The 18,949-nt window shown below is 49.9% G+C and overlaps 5 protein-coding genes across 10 annotated transcripts; 3 read left to right on the top strand and 2 right to left on the bottom strand.

Moving 5' to 3' along the window:
* The first annotated feature begins 260 nt into the window (after positions 1 to 260).
* On the top strand, positions 261 to 18,935 carry LOC117589101 (1-acyl-sn-glycerol-3-phosphate acyltransferase gamma-like). Of its 2 annotated transcripts, XM_034280751.1 has the most exons (4): positions 17,208 to 17,362; positions 17,571 to 17,742; positions 17,808 to 18,701; positions 18,773 to 18,935. In XM_034280751.1, exons 2-4 carry the CDS (start codon positions 17,577 to 17,579, stop codon positions 18,862 to 18,864), a joined length of 1,152 nt encoding a protein of 383 aa, XP_034136642.1. In that variant the 5' UTR covers positions 17,208 to 17,362; positions 17,571 to 17,576; the 3' UTR covers positions 18,865 to 18,935. The 2 variants fall into 2 exon arrangements, with proteins under 2 accessions (XP_034136643.1, XP_034136642.1); XM_034280752.1 differs by lacking the exons at positions 17,208 to 17,362; positions 17,571 to 17,742 and adding an exon at positions 261 to 264 and having other exon boundaries at positions 17,845 to 18,701.
* LOC117589098 lies at positions 2,591 to 9,893 on the top strand. Its single transcript, XM_034280746.1, has 8 exons — positions 2,591 to 3,249; positions 3,314 to 3,372; positions 3,436 to 3,559; positions 3,621 to 3,801; positions 3,861 to 4,053; positions 4,249 to 5,346; positions 9,239 to 9,379; positions 9,467 to 9,893. Exons 1-8 carry the CDS (start codon positions 2,643 to 2,645, stop codon positions 9,707 to 9,709), a joined length of 2,646 nt encoding a protein of 881 aa, XP_034136637.1. The 5' UTR covers positions 2,591 to 2,642; the 3' UTR covers positions 9,710 to 9,893.
* Positions 5,541 to 7,487, bottom strand: LOC117589102. The gene has a single exon (XM_034280753.1). The coding sequence runs from the start codon at positions 7,102 to 7,104 to the stop codon at positions 6,013 to 6,015; it is 1,092 nt and encodes a 363-aa protein (XP_034136644.1). The 5' UTR covers positions 7,105 to 7,487; the 3' UTR covers positions 5,541 to 6,012.
* Positions 9,811 to 13,745, bottom strand: LOC117589096 (bromodomain-containing protein 4). Of its 4 annotated transcripts, none has more exons than XM_034280735.1 (7): positions 13,461 to 13,745; positions 13,062 to 13,377; positions 11,002 to 12,996; positions 10,748 to 10,939; positions 10,436 to 10,688; positions 10,140 to 10,379; positions 9,811 to 10,074 (listed from the first exon to the last, which is right to left on the bottom strand). In XM_034280735.1, the coding sequence occupies exons 2-7, from the start codon at positions 13,367 to 13,369 to the stop codon at positions 10,033 to 10,035; spliced, it is 3,030 nt and encodes a 1,009-aa protein (XP_034136626.1). In that variant the 5' UTR covers positions 13,370 to 13,377; positions 13,461 to 13,745; the 3' UTR covers positions 9,811 to 10,032. The 4 variants fall into 4 exon arrangements, with proteins under 4 accessions (XP_034136626.1, XP_034136629.1, XP_034136627.1 ...); XM_034280738.1 differs by having other exon boundaries at positions 13,062 to 13,356; XM_034280736.1 differs by having other exon boundaries at positions 13,468 to 13,745.
* Positions 13,801 to 16,560, top strand: LOC117589100 (1-acyl-sn-glycerol-3-phosphate acyltransferase gamma). 2 transcript variants are annotated; one of them, XM_034280749.1, is made up of 5 exons: positions 13,801 to 13,922; positions 14,835 to 15,021; positions 15,086 to 15,621; positions 15,698 to 16,055; positions 16,113 to 16,551. In XM_034280749.1, exons 2-5 carry the CDS (start codon positions 14,841 to 14,843, stop codon positions 16,205 to 16,207), a joined length of 1,170 nt encoding a protein of 389 aa, XP_034136640.1. In that variant the 5' UTR covers positions 13,801 to 13,922; positions 14,835 to 14,840; the 3' UTR covers positions 16,208 to 16,551. The 2 variants fall into 2 exon arrangements, with proteins under 2 accessions (XP_034136640.1, XP_034136641.1); XM_034280750.1 differs by lacking the exon at positions 13,801 to 13,922 and adding an exon at positions 14,467 to 14,616 and having other exon boundaries at positions 16,113 to 16,560.
* Positions 18,936 to 18,949: the final 14 nt, after the last annotated feature.

The following is an 18,949-nucleotide window of genomic DNA, read 5'->3' as shown; positions in this document are numbered from 1 at the left end:
TCTTTTTCTTCCAGGCCATTGCCTTGCCCGCCCCTCTGGAATGCTGGTTTACCTTTACCGTAAACGTTTTCGTTGTTTCTCTGCTTTCGCAATCATCTCTCCAGCAGAATCACTCCCCTCCCGGCACAAGAGCAAATATACAAAAAGAACAGTTGGATGTGGAAATGGAGGAGAATGAACGAACGTATGAATGAAAGAAGTTGAGACTTTTTTTCAATAGAGTAGATCACAAACAACTAAGAAGAAGAGACAGACAGGCAGACAGTAGGAGAACCGAAAACGAAAGCAAAAGCATAAACAGAACCCATTGAGGCGAAATGAAAACAATTTAGGAAAAGGTCAAGGCAAAGAGAGAACGAGAACAAGAAGAGGAGGAACCAAGAAAAGACGGAACGAGCGAACGATCGATCCATGAAGAAGAAAATCTCTTATAACGATACGATTTGTAGACTACGCAAGTATTTTTATGTATTAAAGGTTATGTTGTAAGTTTTTATCACAATATTTGTATTGTAGCTCAGTGTTTTATATGATTATATATAAAATGGATAAAAAAGAAACAAAACAAAAAACTGAATGAAAAACCGAAACAACTGAAATGAAACCGACAGAACCATAAATATAAAAACAAAATGAAACCCCCGGACAGAAGACCGAACACGACAGACAAGAATGAAAGAAAGAAAAATTATTGTATTACATACATCTTATATATAATAAATATGCTTCTTAATAAAAAACAAAACAAAAACCAAAGCCCAGAAACTCGCCCACTGATTTATGATGGAGGATTTCCCAACGGACACGCACTGTCCCGATAAGTGAGTCTTCCCTAAGCTAGGGTGGCTTTACCATTACCATATACCATTCGCCCAGCCTTAGGTCTGAGGCCCAGCCCAGGAAAGAGCACTGAAAAGAAGAAAAATTTAATTATGATACTCGAGTTATCTTTTGACATACACTCCTGATAACTTTAATTCAAGTTTGCTTATTCATATCTAAGTATTTCTGTCCACCAGTCATAGGTACTCACTTATATACAATACTATAATATTATTTTCCGATAGCAAACCTCCGTAGTCCGGACGGATAGAGTGTAGAGTGCAGAGCGTAGAGCGGAGGAACCCCACCATAAAACCTGCCTGGTCAGTGTTGTGGTCAATTATCAGGGTAGATGAATCAGAGGGGCTTTTAATTGATATGATTTTTTCCAATTATAATTGATCTTAGTTAAGAAGTTAACCAAAGTAACTCAATTCAATTAAGCAGATAAATATTGGGAGGCGAAATCATTTCAGTTTCTCGCTCCATACTCTGAGCCTGTGGCTGAACTTTCTACTCCAGCTCAAGGTCACCTCCTCCCATTCTACTCGCAAATATATTTATATGTTTTTCTCCATGCACCCCAGATATGCCAATCAAATTGACATTCAATTCATTCTCTGACCCAATAATATGCGGCGGCTGACGGGCGATAATCGATATTTGACCTAGGCCAATAAATTGTAGCTCCCTCCTTGCTCTCGAACTCCATTCCAAACTGCTATTCAGAGCCCTTCTAATCAACAACTAATTTGATGTTCGACTAAAACGATTTGAGCCCCAATACGAGCGGATGGGGATGCCAGCTCCAACCAATCAATGCCAACACATTGAAGAATGGCAGCCCCGTCTAAGTCGATGTTGATGTTGATGTCTATTCCATTCCTCTATCATTCTATATTGTATCTCTCTCTGCCCCCTGTGTGCGTGTCTTCGCCGCTTTGACTGTGACATTTTTGGCAATTTATTGAAGACGTATTCCAATCAGAGCGAATCATGCGAATATGGCAAACGGAATTTATTACCCAGAATTTATTACCGAAGCCATCAAAAATAAAAGGTAAGTGTGATATCGCTTCGATCTGCCTCTGTCCTTCTGCCACCTCTCTTTCCCTATCTCTCTCTTTTGCTGCTTTCGCTCCTTCGCTGTAGCGTAACCCATTTGGTGTAACTGTAACATATTAATACCCTACCAGAAGGTATGTTTGTTTGCCATCAGGTGTGTGTGCAATTAACCCATCTACAAATGTATGTAATGAGCTTTATTCTCTGTATGTGTGATTACAGTCTTCTGTAAAACCGAGAGTTTATCCAAAAATGCATCCTAATCAGATGAATTTTGCATATTCCATAGGGAATTGTTACAAAAAAGGGTATCCAACTACGCGACTTGCTTCCTCTCTTCTGCCGTTTGTCCTTTGTGGTGGATATTTTTTTTGCTAACTGGAGGTTGGACAGACAGAGAGTGAGAGCGGGAGTCGGAGGGAGTAAGTGCTCAATATTGGCGTGCACATTGCATGCGGCGACAGGTGGGAAAGAGTGAGAGGCGGCGAGGGGGAGCAGCACCAGCAGCACCAGCAGAGATAGATAAGTAATTCCATGGAGCATGCAGCGCCGTCGATGTCGGATACGACTCCCAGCATTGAATTGGTGTTAAGCACGAACCGAACGAAATGGAAATGAAAACGGGGGAATGGGAGAATGGGAATATAAAATCAGCAGTTGTCATTGTCATTGGAAATTGGCTGTGTAAGGGCAAAGGCATCGGCAGAGGGAGAGGGAACACGAGAAGGAGGCTCAGAGGCACAGGCGGAGGGGAGATGAAAGACACGCCATCGCAAGGAGACGGACGCGAAGCGACGCTCATCCTCAGTTGCTGCTGCTCGCTGCAAGTGCTCGGTTCTCGTTTCTCGCTTGGTCCCGTTATCCTCTCCTCTTTAGCTGCTGCTGCCATGTCCAACCAGCTGTTCTTTCTCAGCCTCGCGGACATCTTCTCCGTTTATCCGACCATCTTCAAGGAGCAGAGTAAAAAACTGAAGAAAATGAAGCAGATCTATCTGCCCAGCGACGAGGAGTGGCAGGACAAGATGTACTACATGCTGCTGGAGATCCAGCGGCAGGTCAATGAATCCTCGGACGAGTCCCTCTCCGTGCAAGAGATCCATAAAAAGGAGAAGCCGTTGTTCGATCCGCTGCGCATCACGAAAATCCTCACGCCCGGCGTAAGTCCCACCGGGCGACGAAGTCGCATCCTAAAACACTGCCACGCCACCACCGTGAAAGTCAAACTGAAGTCGGGCGCCCGCTGGACTCTGCCCACCATCGGAAATGCCGCGAAGCTGCTCCGCAAACCTCCCATTCCCGTGGAGTTTCGGAATGAGCACGAGATGCGATTGGCCTACTCATTGGTCTACGATGTCTTCCGATGTGTGTTTTAGCCTCAAGCCTATTTATGGTCCAATCTGATGAGATTCTTTCTGTTCCTCTATAGATAAGGTTGTCTTGTCGAATGCCCTGAACGATGTATGTTTCTTTGAGCAGCACAGCCAGGTGGGTATTCATTTTCCACTGCATATTCAACGCTGCCTATATTGACCTCACTCTCTCTTGCAGTACCTCGAGGACGAGCAGCGCATATGGCTGATGCTCTTTGAGCTCCACGATCGCCAGTTTAAGGGCCGCAACTCCGAGGAACAAGAGCTTCAGGCGAGCCTCTACAAGGAGTCAGAGGTCACAGGTTGGTTTTTGCGGACATTGAATAATTGTAGCACCTGCTCTCACATCTTAAGCCCGAACAGATCTGGCAAGTGTGCTCTGGCAGCATCGTGTACGCCTGGCTGCCTCATTCTCTCGCATGAGGATCAAGGTGGGAGCACTGCGACTCTCGCAGCTACTCCCGATTCATCTGCAGAATGAAAAGGTGGCCATAGCAGCAGCCAATCCTGTGGTCACCGGCTGGATCAATCCCTTTCTAGTGCGGTAAGTAGACAGAGACAAAGATCTCCTAAATTCCAAACTCTATTTCAATGATTTCCCAGCACCAAAGTGGAGGCAGATAAAATCCTGACGGAAATGGGCTTCACTGTCCACGGGCCGGACGATGAGCAGCCGCTGCTGGAGCAGCACTGCAAGTGGGACAACATCTGTCCGCTGGTCATCTCCTGCATTCCCAAGGACCGCAGCGAGTTCACCAAATCCGACCTGATGACCAAACACTACTTCATTATGCAGGTATGCGGTGGCTTCTGTTCTGGGCACACGCGAGACCGGTACGATTCGGTAATAATTATCTGATCGTGATGTCGGATTAATTGATTATCTGATCCACTGCACGTACACCCTCGACTGTGAGCAATTTCCACGAGCTGTAAACTGACAATTGTTGGTGTCATGTAATTATCTTGATTCTCCCTCTGTCTTTTTTAGGACAAAAACTTCACCTTTGGCCCTGCCATAATGTCCAAAATGATGGATTACTTCGAGCTGGACGGTGACATTCTGCAGACGCACATTGGATCGCCCCGCTCCACGGCCTATCTGGCGGCACTCTTCTACTCCATCAACCGCGTGAACAACTTCTACGTCTATGGGGCGGGCACCAATCTGAAGGACTACCGACGCTACATGGAGTCCATTGGCGTGAACAATATACGACTCTTCGGCGACGCCTTCACATCCTTCCCGATGGAGTCCAATCGGTTCCGCACAGTCGTGGGCATCTTTGCCACGCCCCCGAACTCCTTCAGTGCCATCTCGGATCCCATAGATCTGATCTGCTCGCGGGGCGGAGATCTCAGCATGCTGGAGGTCCTCACCGAGTCGGAGGTCAGCGACGAGGGGCGCACGCGTGTGGCCCTGATCCTGGAGGAGCAGCTGCTCACCCTCACCATGTCCATGTCGCGGCCGCAGGTGCAGTTCGTCCTCTATCAGACGCACTCCATTGTGAGCACCGAGAACGAGGACATGGTGGGGTACGTCATCGAGCTGATCAACAAGCTGGCCCTCGAGAAGCATCGCAATGCCTACAAAGAGGTGAAGCGCCTCGAGGCCCTGGCCGAGCTGGAGGCCGCCAACGTCCCGGCGGCTGCCATGAGCAAGGATTCGCCCCGCAAAAAGGACAAACTGTCGGCCGAGGACAAGCGAAAGTCGCAGCCAGAGCTGCCAGCGCCATCCTCTGCGCCGCCACTGCCCCGTGTGGACAGCATCGACCTGATTGTCACGCCGGACATTGACGAGTTCGTCCAAGACACTGTGCCGGACATCTGCATCCACCAGGACATGTGCATCCGACAGCAGACGACGGGCAGCTTCCTCTCCCTGGTGCGTCGCAAGAACCTCACGCACCTCAACGAGAAGTACCTCATCCGGCGGGCCGAGCAGCGTGGCCTCTTCGGCAACCCCAAGAGCGACAAGGACAAGTCCAAGCCAAAGGCTGTGAAGCTGCAGGAGGCAGCAGAGCCTGCACAACAGGATATGGGCTACGATCAGCGAGGATCTGCGTCGCACTCGAGTGCCCAACAGGTGGTGAGTAGAAGGATTAGACGTAATGGTTAGAGAGGGAACAAAGTGATTCAATCCGAAAGGAATGAGTAGAAGACTAAGGAATGTTCCAATAGAGTTCAGCGATCCCATTAGCAGGCGATAAATAGATTTAATGGCAGGGGGGATGAGCAATACCCGCAGCAATCCATCCAAGAACCAGACTAAACTGGAGCCACGAGGCGTTAGACTTTACACTTTATTGGTAAACAGAACCTATATTTCGGGCGGTAGGTGGGGGTGGGTTTTTGTTATGGTAAATGGAAGGGGGAATGTTCCGTCTGGAGGGGGGCTATGTACACATTGAGTCTTATGAGATAATAATTAACATGTCGGCACGGTCATCGCATCGATTCATCGTCATTTGCATCCACAATCACATCCACGCTCACGTCTACATCATCCGTATCATCATCATCATCGATTGAACTATCTATCAGACACAGTACTTTGGGATTGATGGTGGGGTTTGGGTTGGGGGCTAATTAGCATGAGGCATGCACTCGACATCCAATCCAATCTCCAAGCCATGGCTTAGTCACGGGCCCAAGAGATTAGATCATGCGCTCCGCTTAGCTCATTGTCCCATCATCATCATCATCAGCTCCCCTGTGAGCTGTAAACCAGATTCGGGATCGATTTGTGGGGCTTCTACTTCCGCCAGCTGCTGCCGCCACCCATGCTGGAGGTCTTCATGGAGTTCTTCTGGTTCTGATTCTGGTTCTTCTGCTGCTGATAGTTGGCCTTCACGTCCTTCTTCGCATTGGAGTACCCGGACATGCCGGAGGACATGCTGCCGCTGCTGCTGCCGTTGTAGCTGAAGCTGGACTTGAATGTGGGATTTCCGATGCTCTTGAACATGGGACTCGTCTTACCCGCTCCCACGGCGGGCGCTGCCTGGTTGTAGTAGCTCCTGGTGCTGGCGTTCTGGCTGTTGCCCTTGTCGGACATCTGACGGCCGTAGCCGGCATAACCGCCCGAGGCCATGCCCAGACCCACAGCACCCATGCCCACGCCCAGGCCCACGGTGCTGACACCCACGCCTCCCATGCCGACGCCGTACGTGAGGTGGTGCTGCTTGTGGCTGGTGCTGAAGGTGGCCGCCTGCTGGTCGCTCCCGAGCGAGCCGCTCTGCGTGTAGAATTGCTGCTGCACCTCCACGATGTAGCGGTAGGCCTCCTCCATGCTCTTGGGGTTGCGCCGCAAGATCATCGAGTGGGTGGGCTCGGGCAGGTGGTCGCGGAACACCTGCAGCGTGATTCGCTCGATATCCTCGAGCGCGTACAGCGTGTCGTTGTGGGTGAGCTTCCGGTTGATCAGTCGGTGCTTCAGCTTGGCCATTTTCTGGTAGTACAGCTCTATGTTCGAGTCCAGCACCGCGCTGCGGATCTTGTGGATCAGCGAGTAGCTGGACTCGCGCTCCGCGTAGTTGTACAGCAGCTGATCCTTCAGCTTTAGCCAGGACTCGGCCTTCAGCAGGTGACCATTCCCATTTCCATTGGCCGCTGGGGCACTCATCTGTCTGGTGAAGACCGCCTCCCGTGCCCGATCTGTGCACTTGTTCTTGATGTGTCCAATCAGCTGCGCCTTGTAGTAGTCGTCGAAGCTGTTGATGGCCGGCATCAGTGCCTCGATCCGCTGCAGGAACGGCGGCAGCTTACCAGGATCGCTGCCATCGAAGTTCTCGATGAGCTTCAGGCGACTGAGCACCTGATTATATTTATTCACAAACTCGGGATCCATTGTGCTCCTTTTTTAGAGAAGGACAGTGTGCGCGATCACGGCGGGGTTTCAGGCGCGACTGTTTCCAATTTGGAATTTGGGGAGCAGCGCCAGCAGCAGCAGAAGCAGCGGCCGCGGCAGCAGCAGCAGCAGCAGCCAATAATTGTTGTGTATGGAAAAACAGATTTTAGATTCTTACAAATGTATAAATTAACATTCATTAACATGAATTTTACTTGGGAGAGGGTCTTCTCCCAACAATGACAACAACCGCCCGAAGCACCGAACGAACACCAAACGCCGAAAACCGAAACAAAATTGCGAATTCAAAACCGTGTGCCGTGTGCCGTGCAACCGTCGTAGTCTCGTAGTCGTCGTTGTCGTCCCCAGCGATCCCAATGAACTGAACTGAAACGCAGAACGGAACACAGCGACAGCCATTCATTGTGGTGGGAGTTGGTTGAGGGCGCCGCTGAATCATAGAGAGAGACACAAACAGAAACAGAAACACTCTGACAGGGCAGGGAGACACGACTCGACTCCCCCTTTAGATATAGCTGCTAGATACTCTACTCGCCGAGATAGTGACACACAAACACAAACACAAACACAACACTCACCCGCAACAGCAACAGCAACACGCACATACCGTGTACCGTATCGTACGTACAACATCGAAAGCGACAATATTCACAAATAAAAAGCGCACACAAATCGCTTGTGTCGAAGCGTTGAGATTTCTTTAATTGCGCCTGTCATCAGGCAAATATCACAGGCAAAGCAAAGCGTTTAACGTGTTTCCATGATCGACAAATGACATGGCCGACAAACGGTACTTTTCGAACTCGAAGTTTCGAGTTCGACAGTTGCAAGGAGAGAAGTGGAATTTAATGCACTAAAAAACGCCATGCCCCGACTTGGTATTTTGTATGCAAATTAAATCACAGAAATTGCATTCAAGGTCCTTTTTAATTTCTGATTTCTTGAATAGAAAACAATGAACAAAACAAATTGCTCATCGCTTGATCTGCACTCAATCGACCCCAAAGCCCCATCCCATCCGAGACCGCATCTAATTCAGCTCGATTGCCTCCAATCTTGACGCAGACTCTCACACACACACACAAACACACCTTTATTAGAGCTGGCACTGCTCCCGCCACCCGCGCACCACACCATGGGACTCGGTTTTAAGGTCCGCTGCGCCGGCGTGCGCGAGTTCAACTAATTAGCAACAATTTCTGAGCGTTAGCGGCTTGTAAAACTGTTTAATGCTTGTGCTAGAAAATACAAAAACCAGAAAAGGAAGGCTGCCACGAAGAGGAGTGGACGGAGATATGGATACCCTTAAAGACTGTGCCCCGAGAACCAGCAGATACAGCATACTTTGTGGGTTTGAAGATGCTTCCAGCAAACATTTACTCCAAATCATGATACCCTTCACTGCCAAAGGGTAAAACAAAGGCTAGTCGGCGAAGACACCAGAACACAGAGACATAACGGACAGAGAGAGAGAGGAGGGAGAAAGAGAGTGGGAGTGAGGGTGCGGGATTAATTCTGCTTCGATTTCATTATAGTGTTAATTTAAATCGCGACTCTAAACTGATAAGCGGACTTAATTGCAATCAACTTCGAGTTGGATGACTCCGCCTGTCCGATCGCATAAATAAGCCATGAGAGAATAGGAGAATGGTGTGCAAAGCTTACAACTGTAATTTTTACAGCAATTATGTATACATGTGCATATATATGTATGTATGTATGTATGTATGTATAATGACACCGATAAGTACAAATAGCTTTGCCGTTCACCGTTTGCTTTGACGCTTGCCTCTCTTACCGCTTTGATAAGCAGATTCAGGGCCAACTACTGCAGTCTCGGACTCGGACTCTCACTCCCTCCGCATTGGATCCCACTCCACTGCAACAATTGGCGGGCGGATTGCAAACAAAGTGCCTAATCCGGAGTCGATTCGAATCATTTGCAAGCCAAATTTGGCGCGAATTCTTTGTAGGAGCTCAAAGCAAAATAGCAAACATTTTGCGCATATTAATTATTGCGCTTTGAAAAGGTGCTCAATTGTTTGGAAAACTAATTACTAATTACGTGCCCCGTGCTCTGTGTTCCATGCGCTGGGACTGTGCCTTTTCCCAGCTCCAGCGTCTGCAGCGCTCGACCAGTGCCAGCGCCATTCGGTCGCACCTGACGAAGGTGTCGTCGACGCACCGCCAGCCCATAGCTTTCAACTTTAGGCGACGCGAGTGTAAGCGCTACTACGTCTTGCCCGTCTACATGGTGAGTCTTTCCCCGACCCACCCAAAAACCCCCACAATGATTGTTTAGGGCCCGCTAATAATATTTACAACCTGCCCACACCCGTAGCACAGCACCAAGCAGAGCATACGGTTATGGTGGCAATACGCCTATAAATGTGTCACACCCAGCGCCGACACGGCCACCGCCGCCTCGAATGTGTGGCATCCGAATCTGAAATTCAGGCTGCACTGCAGCCGACAGCTGCGCATCCGGAAACTGCGACGCGGCCCTTGGACGAATAGGCAGCCGCTTCATCTGCATATCAATGACATCCAGCTGCTGTACCAGGTGCGCAGGCGCAGTAAATAGTTAAAATTCCATCCCCAAAAAAGGGATTTCCTTTCCACATGCAGCATTGCCCTCCATTTCGAGCACTAGCTATCGATAGTAGTGTTGGACAATGCGTAACGTTCGATAGTTTAAGTGTTTTGTATTGATCGATGTGCGGAGAGCGGACTACAAATACAAAATGATTATTTTTAATGCATTGCAATCTCTGAATATGAAGTTTGTTTCTGTCTTGGAACCTGGATGTTCGATGCAGCTGACACGACTGAGTAATGGATTATGGATTATGGGTTATATTAACTTTAGATATAGTTTTGCAGAGATAGTAATGCTGAATAGCTGATTTATTGGCCACACAACGGGGCGTGCGCATCCCAGGCGCGTAGCTGAAAATTGTGTACAGAAGGAAATGGTTTATTGGTTCAGTAGGATTGCAGGTAATATCGCTCACCTGGCACACTTCACTGCAGTACCAATGTGTGAAGCAGTTGGAACACATAAATTTGGCCTCATTCCTGCCGCACTCCACGCAGAATGGATTCCCCTGGCCATTCATCAGGGCAGCGCCCTCTCCGCCAGTCTGTGGTCTCCTGCTGTAATTGTCCAAAGATCTAGCTATGCGCTGCATCTGCTGCCGCTCTCCTCCCGATGAGTAGGACTCATTATTGTAGTTGGAATGCATTTCTTCGCGCTGAAATTACCCATTAGATTAGCCATTATGGAACTCGGATATCAAGAGACGTTTACATTTCTGTTTGCCGGAGGACCTAGGTGGGCCAAGGGACTGCTGTTGTACAGCGGCTTCATCAGAGTCTCAATTCCGGACTGGCCCTGCAGCGAGCTCTGGCTGCGATGGTGCGGCGGTGCCTGCCCCTGTCCCTGTCTGGCGGCCAAAAACTCCAGGCTCGGAGATTTGGGCAGCCGCTGACTGAAGCTGGCTCCCACCTGGGCCTGCGAGTGTCGCCCGTCCATGTACTCCAGACTCGACGATGGGATGTGTCTGCAAAAAATAAATTCCATAAGTTGAGAGAGCAAAAGAGGGAATGGATTGACTTTTACCTGTCCTCGACTGACTGGCGCCTCTGTTCGTACAAGTCATTGATATCATGGATGGATCCACGACGCGGACGCATAGCCGGCAAGGAGTTACGACTGCGCTGCTGCAGAAGCTCCTCAAAGTGTTGCGGCGCTGGGCGGAGAGTGGACGAGGCAGTCGGTTCCCTCTTTGGTGCCTTCGCCACACCCAAAGTACTGAAAAGAGAAACAAGAATTTAGACTTGTTCGCGGGGGGTTCCTGTTTAGCCCTGACTCACGTGCGAATCAATTCCATGTTGCTCTTGTTCTGCTCCATCTTGTCGAGGCAGCGATCCACCGCATCTGAAATGTCATCTGGGCCTACAGACTCCCCCAGCATCGATTGCATTTCGCGCAGCTCCGAGAAGCTGCTGTTCTGGCTAAGCAGGCTGGGCACCAGGCTCTGGATGATGGCCACACGCTCCTTCACCTGCAGGCGGACTCGCAGCTCGTTCTGGACGAGGCGCAGATAGTGCAGACGATTGCACTCATCCTCGTTGCGTTTGATCTGCTTGTCCAGACTCTTGATCTCAAACTCCACGCGCTCCCGCTCCTTGGCCAGGACCTTCAGCTCCGGCTTGACCTGCGATATCTTCGACTTTAGCTGCGTGTCCATCTCCTCGTAGAGCGAACGGAGATGGTAATGGAAATTGGCATCAGGATTTCCGAGATCAACGGGTGGAGCTTTTGGTCGTGGGAGCGGCGGCGCATTCTGAGCAGTCGGAGGATTCTGATTCTGATTCAGATTCTGAGGCGTCGGCTGTGTGGTTTGAGCTGCTTGCGTGGTCTGCGTAGAGACGGTCTCTGAGCGGCGAGGCTTTGGCTGATGCGGCACAGCGAAGGTCTGGGTCTGCGTCTGCGCCTGGGGCAGAGGCTGCTGCTGAGGATGTGGCTGGGGCTGGGGACTGGCCAGTGGCGGTGGACGTGGCTGCTGGGCCTGCGTTGGCATCTGGAGGTTCACCGGATTGGCAGCAGTCTGTGGCAACTTCGCTGTGGGATAGGAAATCTCCATGGGCACGGCTGGGGGGCTGGGTGTGTTCAGGCTGTAGGCCATGGCGGTCAGATTGACTGCCTGTTGAATGGCTCCTGGACCGGCTCCTGCCCCTGGAGCGAGCGAGTAGGGCGTGCTAAGCTTGAATCCTATCATCCTAGGATCCTGCTGTGGTTTCTGTTGCAATGGCAGCTGCGGCTGCTGCTGCTGCTGTTGCGGATGCTGTGGCCGCGGTGGGGTTTGCTGCGGCAGCGGCTGCGGATGGTGCTGCTGCGGCTGCTGTGCCTTGCGTTTTATTAACATTGGCTGCTGCCTTGGCATCTGCATCTGCACCGACATCTGCGACAGAATCTGTGGCTGAATCTGCGGCTGTAGATGCTGCTGGGGCTGTGGCTTCTCTATCAATGGTTGCGGCTGCTGTTGCTGTGTCTTTTCCTGAACGGGCGGATGCTGGGGCCGCTGCATCGGTGGCTGCAGATATTGCTGTTGTGTAACTACAGCTCGAATGGGTGGCTCAGGAGCCGCCTGCACGACGGGTATGAATTCTATGCCCTCATCGTCGTCATCAGTATCAGGAAACTCCTGCTTTGAGCGCTTGTCCTGGCTGCTGGCCAGCGGTGGCGGCGTCACCGAGCGACGGCGCTTCAGTGGTTCTGTGGGCACCACAACAGGAGCCGCTTCCTCCTTCGGCTGAGCGATCTCCGTCAGTTGCTTCATGGTGGCTGAAAACTGGGCCAGATCATAGGCGTCCATCTCTTTGCCGACTTGCTGCTGCAGCACTTGATCTATGGGCGCCTTCATGGTGAGGAATTCGTCCAGAACCGAGCCATTTTCGGGCGTTAGGGGCGGCGGATGCTTCTCAAAGTCAACCTGCCGCATTGGAATCGACTTCTGATTGTCTTCCTTCACGGGCGTCATCTGTCTGGCTGTCTGCGCCACCGGCTCCACCTTCTCCGGCGAATCCTCGTTCTCGGTATCGTCCAAGCAGATGAGCTCTGGCGAGTTACTCTCGCTGCGGCTGCGACTGTGGCTGTCACTGCGTGAATGTGAACGCGAGCGACTGTTGCTGCGGCTGCGACTGTAGCTGCTGACGCTGGAGCTGCGGCGAGCCAACCGCCTCCGTAGGTATTCCGCCTTTTCGAGCTTGTACTCCGCCAGCCGCTTGTAGTGCGCCTTATACATTGGTAGAGCCCTCTTCAGGGCGTCCAACTTGCTGTCAGGAAACTGTTTCAGCCGACGGAGCCTGAACGGAAAAACGATTTCCAATTAAAAATAAACTCAACTATCAATCAATTTGTGTGCACTTGCCATCGAATGCTGCGGCGCTTGTAGTAGATGATTCTCTTCTTCCTTGCACGGATTTGCTTGATTTGGCGGAGGGTTTCCTCGCGAGTCACCGGCGGTTTGGTGCTCTTGTCACTGGGCGGCAGCTCCACAATGATCGCGGGCTGTGTCGGTGCCTTTTCGGCTTCGGAGGAACTCGGTTTTGTCTCCTTGGGGGGAGGAGCTTGCTTACAGACGGCGGCATCCATCAGAGCGTCGTCGTCTTCCTCGGTGCCGTATTCGTCGCTGCTCAGATCCGAATTGGAGGGGTCGTAGATTTCTGAATTGGACATTACTATACCTATAAGCACTCGGTTATGACCATGTTCAGGTATGTACATTGCATGTCTATCCCCCCAAACCCCAGACCCATTTCTATACTACCTCGCACCTCCTGCTCCTTCTGTTCCGCCGCTGCTGCTGCTGCTCACGTCTGCAATGTGCAAGAAAAAAGCGTCTGCGTCTGCCGGCTGAGTTTTGCTCAGCTTTCGTGAGAGTTTTCGTCTACTAAAACAGTTATACACTTCAGAATCAGACAGCTATTGCTTTAGGTAACTATTCCGACGTGAACAAACAAATACTTTCAGCACTTTGACACTCAAATTGTTCAACAAAAAGAAATTTTGGCATTTATTCGCAAATTGAAGACAGTGTGACCGCGGATTTATTGATCAAATACACTGCTGACCCTCAGAAATATACCGAAGTGCATGTGTGTAAAGACGTGACCAAAAATCTTCACATACCAGCACATGTTCCTTTTAGTATTACTTCAAAACGGGCACGCTATACGCTTAACAAACAAATAACATTTCTAACAATTCGCACAAAAACATTGCCAAACAGGTAATTAGTGAAGTGTATGCCGGGCCGCCATTTAGTCTGCCAGTGCTAAAATTAATATTCCGCTAAATGAACATTGAACATGTTTGGGAGACCCAAAAGCAGGGAATCCCAAAGTGGCCGACAGCGTGTCTATATACTAGATGGAGCATGAGGCCAAAGGATAAGAAATCTAAAAATATCTTCAAAGCCCGAGACAAATCGCCGAGTGTTGGACTTTGCTAGTGATAATAGTGGGTGGTACTGAGAGTGCGAGAGCGAGAGGTGATGATAACCGTAATCCACGTCACACCACCACACGCCTCGCTCGCCCATACACGCATACAAACACACGAGCAACTACAAAGTATGCATGTATGTGGAGCGATGGTGGGGTGGGGAGGAGCGATTTGGCGTATACTGACTACCTACCCTACCACAGTCCGATCCGATCCGATCCGATCCGATCGTACGGACTTTGTCCACGACGGAGTGCTATAAATGATAATTCTACAGTGGACAATACATCAATAGCGGACTCGCGACACCCGGTTGCTGACTGAGGCCAAGGCTGATTAGCCGTATATATCTTGCAATATCTATTTGGTTTGTTTTGCCATTGCTCAGGTCAGGCCAGGCCAGTCCGTCCTCAGCTGCTGAATTGTTCAGTTTACCCGCCGTCTCGCTTTGAAGTCTGCCGCGTGGTTGTATCAACAAAGTGAGTGTGGAACGGAACGTCGTTTATTGGTCACTGTTGGCAACCACAAAGACGGCCCGTGGTGGCTCATCTTGGCCATAAAATGTGGTTTACACCGGTGGAACGGAACGGTACCCGTTTGCGGGTTGCGCTTCTATTTTTAGTCAACTTTAGAGTTTCGAGTTACGTAAAAGCTGCAACCTAACGGGAACATTGAACCCTCGTGTGTGTGCTTTCAGGTCAAGATGGTGTCGCTGGCGAAGCTGAAACAATTGAGACTGATCCATCTGTGCATCGCCCTGACGTTCTTCACCAGCGGGGTGTGCATCAACCTCATCCAGCTGCTGATGCACATCTTCATAAAGCCCATCAACAAACGTCTCTTCCGCAAGCTAATGTACTATGCCTGCTACTCCCTCTACTCCCGTAAGTAGTCCCCAGAAGAGCACACACACTGACGCACCACTGACTCCCACCCGTTCCCTTCTAGAACTTATCTTCGTGGCGGATTGGTATGCCGGCAGCAAGATGAGCGTTTACATGGACGAGGATGACTACAAGAAGTACGCTGGAAAGGAGCACGTGCTGCTCATCATGAACCACAAGTACGAGATCGACTGGCTCAATGGATGGATGATCTGCGACAAGTTGAACGTCCTCGGCAACTGCAAGGCGTACGCGAAGAAGGCCATCCGATATGTACCCATCATTGGCTGGGGCTGGTGGCTGGCCGAGTTCGTCTTCCTCAACCGCAACTTTGACCAGGACAAGACCATCATTACGGAACAGCTGAAGGTTGTCTTCTCCTACCCCGATCCCACCTGGCTGCTGCTCAACGCCGAGGGCACACGCTTCACCCCGGCCAAGCACGAGGCCTCCGTCAAGTTTGCCCAGGAGCGTGGCATGCCCGTCCTCAAGCACCATCTGATTCCGCGCACCAAGGGATTCACCGCCAGCCTGGCTCCCATTCGCGGCCTCTGTCCGGTTATCTATGACATCAACCTGGCCTACAAGTTAGACGATCCGGTAGGAAACTAATCCCAATCCTAATCCTCCTGATTGCCAGTAGCTAATCTTAAATCCCATCGAAACGATTGTGTAGACACCTGCCACCATGCTGTCGCTGCTGAATGGCAAGGGCGTGCATCCGCATATGCTGATGAGACGCATTCCGCTGGAGCAGGTGCCGGAGGACGAGAAGGAGGCCGCCAAGTGGCTGCAGAATCTGTTCGTGGAGAAGGATCGCATTATCGATAGCTTCCTAGAGACGGGCAGCTTTTTCAAGACATCGGGAGTGAAGGAGGTGCCGATGTACGTCCGAAAGCCGCGTCTAAGCTCTCTGCTGAATTTCTGCGCCTGGGCCATATTCTCGATGTCCCTAATCTTTTCCTATTTGATCAATTCCTTGGTGGCGGCCAACTGGACGGCCTTCATCACCTCCCTCTCGATCCTGGGACTCTGTAAGCATTAACCTATCATTGTCTGAGCTTTATTTAATTGCTGCTCCTTCTTTACAGTCTACTTTATGATGGGACAGGCCATCAAGAGCACACAGATCAGCAAGGCTTCCAACTACGGATCGGCTGCAGCCGAAAAAACGAGCACAAAATAATTCAAATTCAACTTTTGTTTGATGTTACAATTTTAGTCAAGGAGCCAAGCTAATGAACTCAATTATCTACAAGTTATTTGTAAACCGGGTTAGCCCCGAAGCCAACGTCACAACTCTCTGCTGAGCGAATCAATTTCATGATTCGATTTGATTCCTCTCCGGACTGGAAAGTGGTTAAGAAAGTACGTTTTTTTCTAAGTTTATGGTTACGAGGTGCACTGGAGCCATCAAGTTTACGTATGTAGTAGCTGGTAGTTATACACCTAAGTGAGCATTGTTTAATTCATAATGTATTTGGAGATTATTGCAATAATTAAATTCAATTGAATTAGATATTCAATTTTAGACACAAATTTGCGCGCGTTTGCCTAGCGATAGTTGGGCCAACCAGATGTTCGGTGTGACCGTTCAACAAAATACCACATATATAATATGAGTATTTTGCTGTACATGTGTTATTTTTACACTACCAAATGTCGGGTACATGTGCATGCGTACGTTAAATGTTAATTTCTTTGACTATCACAATTGTTATCTTTGCTGATACGGCTTCCTTCAAGGTGCCACTCATTTCCGTTTCTGGGCCCATAATCATACATGATTATTAATAATGATTACCAAACATTTGCTTATCGATTCCAAGTATAAGTAACGAAAGTGTATCCGAAGAGTGGCGGAGCAAACGTGTCGCTTTCCGTTATATTCTTTCACTTTCTGTTTTGTTCTCACCCTCTCTTTACTCTATCTGTTTTAAAGATCAGTGGGTGAGAAGCATGTAACCCCGCGGTCCATTAGCCTGCCCGCGATAATAGCGCACACACTCTCTCGCACACACACACAAACACACGCATGGGGGGCAGCTGGAACGGTTCTTGTGTTTTGTGATAATGTCGCCTCGTCGAACAGTAGTAAGACTTGTTACTCGCCTGCTCATTGACTGATAACAGGTGATTAATAACATTAGTTTATAGGTTTTGTCGGTTTGGTGCGTTTAATCGTTAGGATCCCTTTCAGCGCACGGGCATAGGAAACAGTTGACAACATTCCGCTTACATTCAGTTGAGCAGAGCTGTTTGGGCTTGCAGGTTGCTTGCTACTTCCCACCAAGATCTTTGAGTGTTTGTTCGCTTTAAAAAAAGTTCGCTCACAAAGCAGGTAGGTGTGTGTGTGTGTGTGTGTCATAAACATTGACAGGGTCATAACCATTCACAATCGTGGGGTGATAGACATTGGGAGCAAAGTTTGAGTGGTGGCCATAATTAAGTTGATTTCGAACGCTGGACTAGCTGAACATATTTATTAATTGTTACGTAAACTTCCTTTATTTTACCCCCATTCCCATTCCCATCCCATTTATTTATAGATCGTAATGGGAAAACTCACAGGACTGGGGCGATTGCTAATTGCCGTTACGTTCTTCACGTGCGGCTTTTTCGTGAACATTGGCCAGCTGTTCCTGCACATCTGTGTGAAGCCCTTCGACAAGCGACTCTGCCGCAGTCTCATGTACTATCTCACCTACTCCTTCTACTGCAGTGAGTCCCCCAACCCGATCCATCTATATCTAGACACTATACACTCATTCCTCTGCATGTCTCAGTTCTTGTCTGTGTGGCCGAGTGGTATGCGGGAAGTAGCGTTCGCGTCTACATCGATCCCGAGGATGAGAAAAAGTACTTTGCCAAGGAGCACGGACTGCTGCTGATGAACCACACGTACGAGATCGACTGGCTGACAGTCTGGATTGTCACCGACAAGTTCGGCAATCTCGGCAACACCAAGGCTTACGCCAAGAAGATGCTCCGCTATGTCCCCATCTTGGGCTGGGTCTGGTGGATGGCCGAGTTCATCTTCCTCGATCGCAACTTTGACAAGGACAAGATTGTCATCAAGGAGCAGCTGAAGGTGGTCTACTCCTACCCCGATCCCGTCTGGCTGCTGCTCAACGCCGAGGGCACACGCTTCACCCCGGCCAAGCACGAGGCCTCCGTCAAGTTTGCCCAGGAGCGAGGCCTGCCAGTGCTCAAGCATCACCTGATTCCGCGCACCAAGGGATTCACCGCCAGCCTGCCCACTCTGCGCGGCATCTGCCCGGCCATCTATGACATCAACCTGGCCTTCAAGCGGGACGCCAAGGTGAAGCCATCGATGCTGTCCCAGCTGAACGGAGAGACGGTGGAGCCGTACATGTACATTCGCCGCGTGCCCCTGAGCGATGTGCCAGAGGATGAGAAGGAGGCCGCTGCCTGGATGCAGGAGTTTTTCATGGAGAAGGATCGCATTATCGACAGCTTCCACGAGACGGGCAGCTTCTTCAAGACCTCGGGCGTCAAGGAGGTTCCCATGAAGATGTACAAGCCACGTCTGGCCACGTTGCTCAACTTCATTGGCTGGGCCACCGTCTGTGTCTCCTGCATTTTGTATTATATGATCACTTCCTTCATTGCGGGCAACTGGATTGGTTTCTTCGCTGTCATCTCCGTCTTGGCACTTTGTAAGTAGAAAACACTCCACTGGGACACGCCCAATTATCGGTTTGATTGATTTAATTGAATTTAATTTCAGTCTACGGCCTCATGGAGAATGCCGTCAATGCCTCGAAGATCAGCAAGTCCTCCAGCTATGGCGCTGCTGGAGCAAATCAGGCTGCGAAATAGAGAAAAGATACAGTATATAGCTATATATGTACGCAGAGATCGCATTTTAAATAAATAAAATCCATTCTAAACGAACAAATAAAAT

Source organism: Drosophila guanche, unplaced genomic scaffold, assembly GCF_900245975.1.
Source record: "Drosophila guanche unplaced genomic scaffold, DGUA_6, whole genome shotgun sequence".
Taxonomy (NCBI): Eukaryota; Metazoa; Arthropoda; class Insecta; order Diptera; family Drosophilidae; genus Drosophila; species Drosophila guanche.
The sequence above is the reverse complement of the archived record's forward strand: the minus strand, read 5'-3'. Positions and strand labels throughout refer to the sequence as shown.